Raw genomic sequence first — 15,066 nt, 5'->3', positions numbered from 1 at the left:
TTTTTTCTTTTGGGAGAAACATGCTTTGAGTTAAGTTAGTCCAGTTAGTCTAATGACCCAGGCTAGACTTTGTATTCATTATGTGTTCTTATAGGTATTGGATTTTAAACAAAATTTTGGTGTGGACTGTTGCACATATGTAGAAGCAAGCAAAACAGTTGTTGAGGGTACATAATGATACCGGTATGTCAGCGTACTCTCTTTTGGGTTCTGATGGCCTGTGACACAGCTGAAGATGTGGACTGTATCACTTCACGATGAACCAGTTCAGCTGCTTCCTTGCAGGAAATTAAGCAATTATTAATTAATAACAGAGTCTGTTAGGAGACCCATTGAAGTCATGCAAGTAATCTTAAAAATGAAACGCTGGATTAGTATTGTATATCAAACATTAAGTCTTTGTATATTTCTGTAGCTTTGTCTTTATTTGTTCTACATTATATATGCTTGGATGAAAGATTACTCTGTTGCAACCTACTTCCTTTTCCAAATGAATCCTAAATTAGTTCTAATAATAAATATGTGATATTACATTAACTTCCATGGCAACAAGCTTGGTCCAACATGAGATTTTTCTCCTTAAAAAAAAAAAAAAAAAAAAAAAGGGCAAGAAGCCTTACTCATACTCCTTCAGCAAATGCAGAAGGACTTTGGGGAAGAAAGGGTTCAAGAGGGGAAGAAAGTAGAAGAGAGGAAGAATGCTTCTAATTCTCAGTTCTCAGTTTTTTTGTTTCTCCTTCTCTAACCAAGCTCATTTGTTTTCTAGGTCATATGACAGACTTAATTAATACAGAAAAAGATCTGGTGGTGTCACTGAAAGATTACATCAAGGCAGAGGAAAGCAAGCTGGAACAGATCAAAAAGTAAGCAGTTTGTTTCATAATGCTAATAGCTAATAATTTGAGTCCACCCTTATGTAAAAAGTGCTTCCCAAGGCTGATTAAATTTGTGGAATTTTTCCTCTGAGGCAAAGCTTAAACTAGCAGTTTTTGCTGGGTTTTTGTCCTGAGTTATTATCTCCGAGCCATTGGTTTGTTTTATGCAGCTTTCTAATGATGAAATCTAATCAACTTGCTTTCTGTACGATACCTTCGCTTTAGGACTCCTGCTTGCATGTAATTCCCAAGGGCATGTAGTTCTTTGATAATCTGCTTAGTGGAAACTAAAACCCAGGAAGTCTCCAAATGAGCATTACAAGGACTGCAATGATGTCTAGATCACACTAGATGTAAAAGCACTAAAAAGTGTTGGTGTGGCCATATCACGCATGAGCGGCTAACCAATGAATAGTAATAACCCACTACAAGAGCAGTCTCTATGTGCTATATTTAGATTTAAAAGTAAAATAAAGCAAAATAAAACTTCTTTACTGCTTTTAAAAATAACAAGAGACCTGATTATTGCCATTACTATGTTGCTTGGCTCAATAGGTGTGAGGACCAGAGCCCAATATGTCAGATTTTATCATAGCTAGGAATAAAAAATTTGTATCACTGAACAGGATGGTTTCCTGGCTTTCAAAAATGTATATAAATCTGTCATGAGGATGTTTAAACAGTTTTAGATAGATGCACGAATTTTATTTTCCCTTTGTGTATTACATTCTGCCATCTTGGAAGAAAGATGCTTCTATCGGACTGGGTTGGTTTTTATTGTTTCAAATGCAGAGTTGGGATTGCTCACTGGTTTGGAATAAGTATATTCTTTACAGCTACAAATTAAGATGGGAGCATGCCAGTTGGACATCCAAAAGTGTGTAAATACAGCTTATCATATAAGCATTGCAGCTCTCTTTTTGTTATAGTAGAGGTGCTCGCTGTCAGGTCAGTAAAGTTAAAATAACTGTCACAGGGAGAAGAACCTGGAAAAAATGCCAGCATCATTTGAGTTTGTTGGGCTCTGTACTTTGGCTGAAGGATATTGGTAGCTTGTGTTGACTTAAACTCAGCGAAAGTTGGTAATTCACTGAAATGCGGAGGATGGCTCACACCTTGTGGGTGGCTTGTGGTGGAGGTTTTTATGAAACAGAAACTACTTGAAAGAACTCCTGGCCTTGTGGTTGTGGCTCATGGTTGCAGTGACTTTCAGCTACTCATTAGGTTTGATAGTCATGCAGTGGGAAACGTACGATCGATTTGACAGTGTGCAATGTGAATGCACAATTTGTTGAAATTGGTTTCTTCAGTCTTCAGCTTGCTAGAAGCTGGAGTTGGTCCACAGGAGCACCTTGAGCACTCCATTTTGGAGGGAACCACTTCACTTGCGTTGCTGCTGGCAAGAACCCAGACAGGGGCAGTCGGAGCATAGGAGAACAACCACAGACAGTGTGGGAAGAGAGAATGCAAACAGTGGCACCTTTAGCAGTTGTAAACATCTACCTGTCTCAGGTAAAGCAGGCAAACTTAATACAGGCATACCAAATTCTGGGACAAGCTGAGTGCCGGCTTGTGTGCGGAGTTCCCTCCAGGTTACAGATTTTGTATTTGCTTTATATTGCTGTTGATGTTTGGTATTCTCTGTGGCGCGTGGCTTTTTTAAAGTTAATTTATCCTGTTACTAGGGTATTCTTACATGTCTTCGTGTCCTAGATCTGCATGGTTTTGGTAGGGGGGGGAAGTTTGGTTGTTTTGCAGGCGTGTAGTAGCATAGTGCTGGTGCTTATAGCATGACCGATGTGCTTGAGGCTGGAGCAGACTCCCTGGATGTTTCCATTAAAACGATAAGATGAACAACAGCAGTTGTTGAAAGGTGTGCTTGTTTCGGAGCGCATTGGAGTCGTGAATGGCTTGTGTTACTGACAGTGTGAGAGAGGTTTGTGGAGTCAGAACTGTAGCACCAGAAAGTTGATCTGGGCTCCTCATTCGGGAGCGTGAGAACTCTGTTTCTTAATACAAGCTTACAGTATAGAAGGCAGTTCTGTGGTGGGAGGCAAGGGGCTTATCGTAGCTTTAAGAGTGTGTGTCTAAATGTAAAATAATTTGAGACAAGTGTTCTGTATTTGAACTACCTTATTGTAAACTTTAGAAAAAAGAGCATTTGAAAATAGAAGATCAAAAATGTGCGTAAAACTTTGGTTTTGATTAGTCCTTCATGAAAACTCATAATGGAACTGCTGGCGTACTGCGTTTGGTATTTGGAGGAAGGAGTTCGTTCAGCAATGTTCCAACAGAGACCACAAGAGCAACACAAGATTTAGGCTGCAGCTGAGGAAGGTTTAAAAAAAAAAAAGGGAAGGAAAAAAAGAAAATAAAAAAGCCCTTTTTGTTCCTTCTAGGAGAGCTTTATATATAGATAATGTGAAAGCTTGGAATTTGTGGTGGTGGTTGTTGTTTTTTTTTTTTTTAGCGAAGACTGTTGAGTAGCTTGAAATCAGTTTTATAGTGCGTTGGCAGACTCCGACAAGAAACTTTAATGAATGTGTATTTTCACTATAGATGGGCAGAGAAATTGGATCAGCTGACAGATACGGCTACGAAAGACCCAGAGGGGTTTTTGGGGCATCCTGTTAACGCGTTTAAGTTGATGAAACGGCTTAACACAGAGTGGGGCGAGCTGGAGAGCCTGGTTCTGAAGGACATGTCAGATGGTAAGTGTGCCTGTAGTAACAACAAGGATCACGTTATAATTGCATTTACTTGACTGTGTCTTTCACGTGTCACGGTTTGAATTAGATTTGTAAGCCTGCTTTTGAGGTGCCTTCATAAAAAGTAATCCTAGAAGACCTGCCATTTTGCTGTCAGTGTGCTATAATTTGAGCTTTACAAAAATTTAGGAAAACTGCGATGTTTAAACTGAATAATCTCCTTGGATGCTTTAAATTTTGCAAGGGATCAGGGCTTGCTTCATGTACTCTCCCACTTCTTGGAGGCTAGTATCTTAGGGAATTTCATCTCTAAGTGTGATGACTCCATTGAACAGAAAAAAAGGGAACGAAACTCTTCTGAGTGCAAGAAATGCAGGGCTGTCCTTTGAGTATGGTCAAGTGCTGTTGCTGCTGCTACGCCCAGAGTATTTAAGGTGTGATGGTTTGAAACCTGAATGTTGACAGAGACTGAGCATTTGTGGAACTGATCTGAATTAGTGTAGTAAACACTTTGCTGCCTCTTTTCTTCAGCAAGAGTAGAAGCTCTTCAGTAGGGAACAGGACATAAAATAGTAGGCTGTGAAAGACACTTAGCAGCAAGGAAGCTGGGATGATTATATTTGAGCTATGACAATCTGTCTCAACAGGTAATTAATACCAGGTGCAAGTTTGTAGTAAGAAATGATAAAAAAGCAGAGCTCTGAAAAAGACCCAGGCTTAGTCTCTGATAAGGATTCAGCATATTCAGCTTCCCTGTTGCTGCTGTGAGGGACTGAATGTAGAATCATAGACTGGCTTAGGCTGGAAAAGACCTTTAAGATCATCAAGTCCAACTGTTAATAGGCTCTGCACCTGCTAGCCAGGAATCTGGACATCTTAAGTCCTTATGAATTGGGGGGGGGGGGGGGGGGCTGGGGGAAGTGAACTGTTTTGTTTTAAGAAAATTGTCAGGAGAAAGGAAAATAGTGGGGGAAGCATAGTGTAGTAAAAGAAGGGATGCACAGGAGTGAAAGGATGGTTTGTTTTGTTTTTTTTTTTTAAAGTAGGAACACCTTTCCATGAACTAATAGCGTTATCAGGTCTTAATAGTTAAAAAGGACAACTAGACTGTGGCAAAAATCAAATTTGGTCAGTTCGTTATTTTTTCGAATGGTTTTGCAGCTGAGCGTTGCATACTACGCTTTGTCTGGTTTTGGTCATGCTGTTTAGTTTTCTACTGGTGGATATTAGATGAACTTAAACATCATACTGGCACTGTCCTTAGTTAATACTGTTGTTGTTGTTGTGCTTCTGGATCTTGGGACAAAAGAGTTTGAGTAGAAAAGTTAGTTTTCTGAAAAATAATGCAGTAGCTCTACAGGAGGGCCCTTCAAGTACCATCAATAGCAGTGGTTGTGTGTGTGCTCAGCAGAGAGGAGTGGGAACCTTTCGTAACAGGGGAGATGATTACATGTGACTCTCATGACTGGGGAAGAGTTCCTAGAAAGAATGTTTTTTTACTCTATAGAACCTCCTTGTCTTTGGTTCCATAAACATCACCCTGATGCTTCTTTAAAAAGCCCCCAAGTTTTTCTTTTTGATTGTTTCTTTGCTTTTTTTTCACAAAAGAAGAATTGAAATACTAACTTTTCAACATGCGCCTTGAGTTCAATTCAGAGTTATGTGAAGATGGATCTTGAGAAACCTTTTTAACTCTGTGTGTTTCTCAAGTTTCTATGTAAATATGTTAATGCTCACATCCAGAGAAAGCAGTTAGGTTCATAGTGGCTGCTTAGTTGCCTAAAGTATTGTCAAAAGCTGTTTGCAATTAGACATCAGCATTTTTGGTTTTCATCTTTTTATTGATCAGCCTTAATCTTTGCCCAGCTATTCTGTTTGGTTTTTCCATTCTAAATTATTTTTAAATTCCATGTTGCTAAATGAAAAGCCTTTTGGAAGGTGGATTGAGTGGAATGGTTGCGAAAACTACCAATATATTATCTGTAACGTTCTCCATGTGGGGGTGGTCTTTTTGTTCTCTGTAACTTTTTTTTTTTTTAAAAAAAAACTGTTAAGACAAGAATAGTTCCTGCGTGAAACTGAAGGGGTACTCCTGTCCTTTAGAAACAAACTTACGGTGTTTGTTTCTGCTCTGCAGGGCTAGTAGCTCTTTCTGACTTATTAATGGCCTTTCCTGAAATGTTAAGCTTTCCCCGGAGTAGGGAGTCATTTCATGCATAGTTTATGGAATTCCTGGGACAAAGAAGGCCAAGTGTTTCCCTGTCTTTCCCAGGCTTTATCTCCAACATGACTATCCAGCGACAGTTTTTCCCAAATGACGAAGATCAGACTGGTGCAGCAAAAGCCCTCTTGCGGCTTCAAGACACGTATAATTTGGACACGGACACCCTCTCAAGAGGGAATCTTCCAGGTAAGAGTCGTCGATGTTATTTTCAGAAGACACTGTGAACTTTTGCTAAATGTCCTGATGACAAATCATTTGACTCTGTTCTGTCTTGTTTAACTGCGCAATGTGAAGGTAACAACAGGAAAACATTTGAGCTAGCTAAGAATTTAGGAAAAGTGGCGTGATGTGGGTGGTTGAATGTAGGTCGATGTAGGTGTCAGTTTTAATTCTGCCACACCTCGAGAGAGAGGAACCTGTTGCTTCAGGCTGCGCTAGTGAAGAGGAACACGGGAAGAGCTGACCTGCTCTGGCATGCTGTTGGGCCTGTTGCTCTGGTGGTTCTGTTGGAAACTACATCCGCTTGGCTTCCCTGCCTGCTGGGCGTTCTTCTGCCGGCACGCTGCCCAAGTGCATGTGGATAAAATGCACTGCACAGAACGCAAGTTTCTTTCTGAGTTGAGACTCTTCTTTGTCCTGTCGCTCTCCTTGCTCTACTCACATGCTCATTTTCTGCTTGTGCTAGAACTTGAAAATTTCTTTTTAGTTGAAGTCTGCATCTTTCTTCTAGTTATGGTAAGATAATTTAGTGTTAATAGTTTTCAATTAAAAAAAATCAATAGCAATAAAATCTTGCTTGGGTGAGGATTGTCCTTGTGTTGAAGTAGTTGTACAATGGCAGATACCCAGTATTATGGCACAACGTAATGCATTTTGACAAACAGTTCTGTCATTTATTATCCCTTTCCCTCTCATGGCTAAGATGGACCTTTTGGATTGGGAGTGACTGAAGTTTCTTTGAGCTTAAACTTCATGGAATGTATAAACTGAAAAACAGTCTGCATACACAGACTTGAGCTGATGTGGCATTACCTGAGGTAATCTCTAATAGGTTTATATGCAGGAGAAGACACTCTTCTAAGAAAGAAGTGTTAAAGACTTTCTCTGCCGAGTTCTCCATGTTTCTTCTGTTTGAAAATAGTACTGTGCCAACTGGCGAAAAATCAACTCTGTACAATCCATCTGTGTTTTTGCAAGCACTCATTGTGGTCAGATGCCTAATAAAATTCAGGGTAATTGGCTTTATATGTTATGATGTATAACCTTGCTTTTGGGTTTAATTCAAGACTGTCTCAAAGACCTACAGATTCATTCTAATGCAATAAGCAGTTTGTTATTGTTTTCTTAAAACAGCACAAAAATACAAGACAAAGTCCTTTGGGTGGACTGTAGTTTATTGCTTCTTTGGAAGTAATAAGCTGTCCAGACTGTGTGTAATAAAGTGTAATTGCAGAATCTGAAAGTTCTGGAATATAAAAGAGAATAAGTTGGTCTCTTCAAAGCTCTAGAGAGGAACATCCCACGTGGTCGCTTGTTCGTGCTCCTTGTCTTCCTTCCCGGGGAATTTCTGTTTGGCCAGGTCGCCACGTTTTGATCAGAATCTTAACTACTGTCGTGTCGCTCTTTCCTGCGTGTTACAGGCTGTCCTGTTTCTTCGTATTAACTATCAACCCTATTTGATGATTGCTGTCTCCTTTTAAGAGTTGCCTTTTCACGTGTGGGTGTTACGTTGCTTCTAAATGCACCAGGCTATGGCCCTGCAACCTGCTACCCGTTCCAGAGGATCTCGCTCTCTGAGAGCGCTCCGCCACCACCACACCCAGTTCCCTAATCTTTGTGTTATTTTAGAGTTTGCAGCTTCAGGCCCAGAAAACCGAAATCGCTGGCCATCACAGGATGGACCGCGAGGTGTTTAACTAGTGAGCAGAAAGAAAGTTATTCTGTGGGATACTGCATTTCACGGACTGTCTCTTCAGCTATTTAATCTCTTAAGGCGTGTCTTCAACAGAAGAATTCCCCTGTTTGAACGCAGCTGTGGGAGCTGGTATTAGAAATTCAGGATGTATTAAGATGTAATCAGGAATGTAATTCTAGCTGTAAAACTGGCAGGTCCTGTTTCCTTTTTACGAGATTAAATTTGGTTTTTCATTGGGCCTTAATTTACAGTGGCAAAAATAGGAATCTGTAATTTGCTTACTAGTGCTTTAATCTTTCAGAAGTCTCTTCAAATGTTTCTAAAAATGACTGACTTCAAAAATCTTGAGCAGCTGGGATTTTACTGACTGATGTTTTCTTTTTCCTGCCCGACTAAGTTGTCGCTAACAAGATGCGCTTCAGTAACGTTTTGAAAGCGATAATGCAGTGTCTTTGAAAACAGATTTCTGAAACTTTGTATTTGGCTTACTGTTGCTCTTGCTCAAAGCGTTTGGGGTTTTGAAGAAAGAAGGTTTATTTTATTTTATTTTATTTTCTGCTAATGGTAAAGACATTTAGCTAGTTGCTGGTATTCTGGCAATGGAAGACTCCATCTAACCGCTGATGTGTTCTGCCAAGGATTTACAGGCTTTAGATACTTAAACTGAGTCTTCAACAAATAGCTACCACAGAAGGGAGATGTTGAAGAACAGAAATAAACTATGCTGTGAAGAATAAGAAATAACTGAATGTTACTCTGAAGATAGGTCTGGAATTCTGTGCAAATTGTTTGGTTTGTTTTCTTTTAAATACAGGTGTGAAGCACAAATCCTTTTTAACAGCTGAAGATTGCTTTGAGCTGGGAAAGATTGCCTACACTGAAGCTGACTACTACCACACCGAGCTCTGGATGGAACAAGCTCTGAAACAGTTGGATGAGGGAGAAGTGTCTTCTGCAGATAAAGTCTACATTCTGGACTACCTGAGTTATGCTGTGTATCAGCAGGGGGATCTGGGCAAAGCCATGATGCTCACCAAACGCCTTCTGGAACTGGGTACGTGAAAGAGAGATCGTGTGAACGCGATCTAGCTCTGCGTTCGAGCGGGTGCTAGCTATGGATTTGTACCGAGGAGCGCGGTCTTGCCTGTATTCAGACTTATATATGGGTTTTTAAAATGGATTGTTCCTGATACTACCATTACCGTCTTGATGCGCAGTTTTCAGTAAAATAAGACTTGTATTACCATAAATCATATTTTGCTGCCATATTTTTAGGTGGACAATTATAGTCTCACCTACCATGTCAGGAAGTGTCATGGTTAAGGACTGCGCCTTTCTACTGAAGTATTTTCTGTCTCCTGTTGCTGTTGGCTTCTAACCGCTTACCCATCTTAGTCATTACTACCTGAAATTTGGTTCTCTTACTATATCTTGCTTTCCTGTGTTGAGATTACTTCCCCTTAGGTACAGGCAAGAGCAAAATTAATGACATTGAAACTAGATTGGTGATACCAAAATCTCTGCAGATTATTCAAAGGCAAATTGAGCATACTTGAGATGAAAAACTTGGAAAAATAAGAAATACAGAATGCAATACAGTGAGCTAAGATTCTGTCTATTTTATGAAATATGAAAAGTATTTATGGTTCTCTAAATATTCCACCGATCGACTGCGGAAAGGATCCCATGGGAAGTTCAGAACTCAGTATAGCAAAGGCTAGTGAGAACTATTAATTAACGTGAACTGAAGCAAATACTGTAAGTTTAGTGATTGTTAAAAGCTTTGTCACCGGAAATCTTAATTCCCATCAGGGAGGTTTTTAGGTTTAAAGCCAGTCATGCTGTCCCAGCTCTCTCCCTGTCCCGTTCCCTTCTCTCCCTCCCTGGTGAGATTGGCTGGAATGGCCAAACCCTTTTTCTTAGTGCTTGGAGCCTCGTGCCTGCTGAGGATCCTGGCCTCGCAGTCAGCAGTTTCTTAACTGTGAATAAGTTGAGCTTGGCTCTAAAGGTCATTGCGTGTTTTCCTGCAGATGAGTAAGGATATGTGCATGCTGCAGGCTAGCATTGCTTCCAGCTTAGCTCGGTGTTTTAGCTCTCCTGTGAATGCTCTCAAACCAGAGTAGATGTTTCTGATTTCTGTTTGAGAAGCAGTAGTGCGCATCTGTTTTCTTTTTCTTTTTGTAAATAGCCTCTTCTGGATACTTCTTCACAAGATGGGAACTTGCCTGTGATACTTGTCTGTTTCTTTGTCAATAGATCCTGAACACCAAAGGGCAAATGGGAACATGAAATATTTTGAATATATCATGGCTAAAGAAAAAGAAGCAAATAAGTCCAGTACGGATTCAGAAGACCAGACGGAGAAGGAAACTGGGGTTAAGAAAAAGGATTACCTGCCCGAGAGAAGGAAGTACGAAATGCTGTGCCGTGGGGAGGGTCTCAAAATGGTAAAGTGGAGTAGACTGTTTTCAAATGTACGAAACCAACCGTAACAAAACAATGTCAAGAATTTGTCTGTGGCGTGAAAGCAAGGAAGTTGTTACAGCAGTTGGCTGAGTGTGTGGAACTGAGGATTAGCATGTGTTGGATTTCTTCCCCATTTCATTCTGTCCAGTAGACAAAAAGCAATACTGCCGCAGGCGCTGCTGGCTAACTTGGATGCGCTACATAATTGTAACTAATTGAATAAGGACGCTGGAAGCCTAGCTTTACATATGGGATTGAATGGGGGTGGTTTTTTAGTGATAAAATTATTTTTAATAGGACCATGTAAAGTACTGCTTGGTGCAGTGTTACAGAGTAACATTAATATGCTGAAAGTACTAATTTCTCAAGCTTAAAGCATCTCTTTAGCTTGCAACGTAACATTAAGGTAGGGAAAGCGAATCGTTCCTGTTTCTTGTTCTCAGGATATCTTCTGTTGCTTAGAGATATTAACATCGTATGGAAGCTCTCTGATTATCTCTTATTCCACCTTGCTTTCAGACTCCTCGGAGACAAAAAAGACTCTTCTGCCGCTACTACGACGGAAACAGGAATCCTAGATACATTCTGGGCCCTGTCAAACAGGAAGATGAGTGGGACAAACCTCGAATTGTTCGCTTCCTTGACATCATCTCCGATGAAGAGATCGAAACTGTGAAAGAACTAGCAAAGCCGAGGGTAAATGCCTTATGCTTCTTTGCCTTTTGGAATCTTAAATTTTGTGTGTAGTTTTCTGGGTGAGTGTGTGTGATTCTATCTCCTCTTGAACGCAGACGCGCGTGCAGCGTGCTCACACGTCGCTTTTCTCACCTCGTAGCTCTTGGTGACGCGCTCTTTGAAGGAGACAGTGGGAAAGCTGGAAATTCTGTGTAATTAAGAGAGCCAGATTCTGTGTAATGAAGAGCGCAGGATTGTCAGACTCTTCCGGCAGACACAATTTCAGTGCACGCTGTTTCAGATAAGGAGGAGAATGTTCTACAACAGAAAACAAACGTACTGCAGCTAGGTTGCCTTGGAAGTATACCTGCCATCTGGTTTTTGTTTGGTTTTCTGGTTTCCGTGTTTTTTCTTTAAGTCTGTATTTGCCAAAAGTTGTGACATGGAGAAGAGTGCCGTCTAGGGAAAGGCAGCCGCTCCTCTGGTCCTGGAATGCCACGTTATTGTAGAGACGAGAGTGAATGGTTGTATTCTCCGTTCGGTGTAAAACTGACTTCTGTCTCCCAGGCTTTGAAGTTGCCTGCAGGTGGAAGAGCTTTAAGAGGGCAGTACTTCATCGGTGGTACTCAGCTACTTAGTCACCATGCCAGCTCATCAAATCCTATTTCAGAAACTGGATCCCGAGGTTCTTGTTTCTGAATGCAGAATAATCCAGGGCAGCTCAACTGTCAGAGCAAAGAGGGGCATCCGAGACCAACAGCGACCTGATAGAGTTGCCTTTTGTATCCGGTTGGCGCGACTCCGCATCTCAAGGTGTGCGTTGAAGATGTAGTTAGTTAAATTGATTTATTTTTCCATCAATTACCAGTTACTTTGAAAATAAGATTTAAACTTGTGGAAATACAATTTTCCTGTGTTTTTTCTTTGTTTTTAGCCGAAATGGCTTTTTGTCCAGAGCGCGCTGAGCAAATGGAGATTAGGGGGATAAGTGCCTTAAGTACAGAACAAATGGGTAGCTTGGTCTGCTGCAAAGTAAACCAGCTGTGGGTTATACATGGGCACATTGAGGGTGAGGCTGTCCTGGGCCACCGCACGGAGTACTAGGTAGCCTGAAGGCGATTTTAAAGCTTCCTAAAGGCTGACGCGTTGTATTTCCGAGGAAACGTTCTGTTCTGAACTGTAAGCAAGAAGTACAAGTGCTTCTCTTCACTTACCTGTAAAATGTCTCTTCCTGCTCTCCTGTCAGGCAGCCTTGCTGCAGGTCTGAAAAATCAGAGCCCCAGTTGTTTATCTGTTGACGGTTAAGCCCCTTTGCTGCTGCAAAAGCTCTGGCATTATGCCTGTGGAATATGACTGAATCGCTTCTTTATGGAGTAGAAATCAGTCCTAGCACTGAAAATAGGAACCTGTGTGGATCTCTGAAACGTGGCGATTTTAACTGCTAAACTTGCCGAGAGAAATGTTTTCCTACTAGATATTTGGCTTGTGGTAAAGATTTGCAGATTCATATAGTTCATTAATGTATAGAAGCATCTGTATGCTGTTAGCGTTCCATGTATTTGCTGCGGCCGAGGCCTTGCAGGGCTCAGTAATGAGCGTAGCAAGAAGATTGTGTTTTTTGAGTCTGAAAGGTCATCTCCTTCTTCCCGATGCTCGGGATGTTACCATCGCCGCCTCTCGGAAGACAGCGCTGTCTGATCTGTGCCCAGCCTTCTGCTGCTCCGGTGGCATAAGCTGGCAGGATGAAGCCTTGTTATTCAGCTTACAGCGGAGTCTCGCTGGAATCGTAGTTTGTGCCTTGATTCTTCTACGCGTCTGCGTGGGATGAGAGGAGAGACAGCATATGAGGAGCTCGGCCTTGCTTTACTTGGTTTATTTTAACGACAGAAAAATACTTCTCATTGTTTGGGACTCGGTATGCCGTTTTGTGCCTCTTCCAAAATTTGGGCTCTGCGACTCAACCTCGCTCTCTCCAGTTACGAATGACGGAGAGCTCCTGATAGTACGTGAACAAAGGTAAAGGGAGCGCGTAAGGTTCTGAATCAGAGTATTAAAACAGATGGGATGGCGTCAAGTAAACGGAGCGCAACAGAGGGAAAGGAAGGCCTTGAACCAAGTGTTCTCGTCTGTGTAACTGAGGAATACAATGTAAATGCGTCTGTGGACTAAGCAATTAGTTTGCCTTAGCAGTCGGCGTTAAAGGAGTTCACTTCAGTGCTGCTTTTGGTATAGAAAGAATCAAAAGGGTAGGGTTTTACTCATCTTTCACTTACACAAGATCACCGTGTTGCCTGGATTCAATGTAACTGTAAAACTCATCTTACACGCGCAGGACAGAGCGCTAACAAAGGACCAATTGTACCCGTGCCATAATGTCGTACCGCTTCCAGCAGTTGTTGCAATATGAAGGAAATGAAAGCTTCTAGTTTACTTTATTCAGACGACTGTTCTTCTTGCTACAGAAATGGAAACATTGCTTCCTGGAGAACTTGATCTTCTCTAATGCTCTGTTTAAAAAACAAAAACAAAAACAAAACAAAACAAAAAAAAAACAACAACAAAAAACAAACCAAAATGCCCTAAAAACCTCTCTTCTGCTAAAATTGGAGACTCCCCCTCCTCCTTCCCCATTGCTGCTTTGTGAATTTCCACCCCCTCCATAAAAGAAAATCCACCGCAAGAGGTGACCGGGTGGCTCGCGTGGCGGCTTGCGTGAGGTTTCCCCTTAGGCTTCTGAATGGTCGGATTGCTGTGATGCAGTATGTGCTTTGTAATGCAACTATTCTGATGGTTCGCTTCACAGCTGAGGCGAGCCACCATTTCAAACCCCATAACAGGAGCCTTGGAGACGGCACATTACAGAATTAGCAAAAGGTAAGAGCGCTCTATGCCAGATGTTTTGGGCCTGTAATGAGTGTGTAGAATCTGCTCATTATGGGGAAAAAAGAGGTGGTCTAAAAAGACAACTTTGGCTTTGTAGTCCACCGCTTTATTACGTGCAGATCTGTAACAGGCTGTTACTGCTGAGTTTCTCAGTCTTTTCCTTCAGCTAGAAGTTCTGGGGGCGTGTTTTGATGTCTGCCTTTTCTTTTTTTGGTCACCTTCTCAGTGTGTGTTATCAGATGATCATCTTGTAGAAGAAGCGGGTCTCTCTAATCGGTGTAAAAATACACGATGCTACAAAACCTTCAGTACAACCTAGATTTCTTTTTTTTTATATTCCCTTCCCCTTGCTCTTCTCACCAACCAAAAATTGTCCTCCCTTCCCGTGTAAAACCTAGCAGACCGTTTGAAGTGCCTTTACGCGTGCAAGAGACGCTTGAAGTTCTTACTGTGCATGACAGCTGGAGTGGCGCGCAAAGCACACGTTTGTTAGTCGCACAGCATTTCCTTGTCTGAGAGAATCCCATGCTCTGGTCTGAGAGAATCCCATACTCCGGTCTGGGCTCTTTACCTCCTGCTGACACAAATCTGGCAGAAGGCAAGCTCGTTTTCACTGGGCTCCTGGTTCTTCCCAGCTTGTCTGTGAAGTCTTGAATTTAGCCAATGTTTTCCAAAATTGGCTGGCTCTAAAAGAAACCACCTGCCCCCTGCCTCCTCCCCCCCCTGTTTTTAGTAGCGGTGATTAAAGACTGGCCGCGCATTCCATCAGCGTTAAGCCAAAATTCTGAAGGGATTTAAACTTCTGGGTGAAGAGGAATTGTCTGTGAAACTCAGCATCATAAATTATTTACGGAAAGTCTCTAGTTTAAAAAAAAAAAAAAAAAAAAAGGAAAAAAGAAGAAGGAAAAAAAAAATAAGGAGGAAAAAAGTGAAAGGACAATCTAACCAAATTTTTCCAACCAATTTGTTTTGATTTGGCCATGGCAGCTACAGCTTCTGTTGCCCTTCTAATATTGCTAATTTAAGAGCATTGCATACCATCCAGACCAATCGGAACCCTTTCAAACACCTGTGGCTTGGCAAAAAAGCAGCCTATGAGGTGGGTAAGCCCTTGTCCTTTCTCTTTTTGTAGCTGAGCCGTGCTACTGTTCATGACCCTGAGACTGGGAAACTGACCACAGCACATTACAGAGTCTCTAAGAGGTAAGGGGAACGTCTTCCAAAGGTACACCCAGTCTGAGGAAGTCTGTTCTGGGACTGTACCGCTTCATCTCTAAATGTGGGGCAAATGAGGATTTTGCATAACTGGTAGATTCGTAG

At 41.6% G+C, this 15,066-nt stretch overlaps 1 protein-coding gene across 8 annotated transcripts in view; it reads left to right on the top strand.

The window, feature by feature from the left end:
- P4HA1 (prolyl 4-hydroxylase subunit alpha 1) overlaps positions 1-15,066 on the top strand; it is a 37,713-nt gene that overhangs the window by 10,320 nt on the left and 12,327 nt on the right. For 6 of the 8 annotated variants that reach the window (XR_014227892.1, XM_082309369.1, XM_082309371.1 and 3 more), the window contains exons 3-9: positions 767-863; positions 3,435-3,586; positions 5,856-5,993; positions 8,537-8,776; positions 9,979-10,169; positions 10,708-10,884; positions 14,879-14,949. Coding sequence is in view for 7 of the 8 variants with exons in the window: in XM_082309369.1 (XP_082165495.1) it covers positions 767-863; positions 3,435-3,586; positions 5,856-5,993; positions 8,537-8,776; positions 9,979-10,169; positions 10,708-10,884; positions 14,879-14,949 (1,066 nt within the window). In the remaining variant the exon portion in view is untranslated. Of the gene's footprint in view, positions 1-766; positions 864-3,434; positions 3,587-5,855; positions 5,994-8,536; positions 8,777-9,978; positions 10,170-10,707; positions 10,885-13,666; positions 13,738-14,878; positions 14,950-15,066 lie in introns of all 8 variants that reach the window. The other 2 variants (XM_082309373.1, XM_082309372.1) reach the window with 1 other exon arrangement.

Source organism: Platalea leucorodia, assembly GCF_965183815.1.
Source record: "Platalea leucorodia genome assembly, chromosome: 4".
Taxonomy (NCBI): domain Eukaryota; kingdom Metazoa; phylum Chordata; class Aves; order Pelecaniformes; family Threskiornithidae; genus Platalea; species Platalea leucorodia.
The sequence above is the reverse complement of the archived record's forward strand: the minus strand, read 5'-3'. Positions and strand labels throughout refer to the sequence as shown.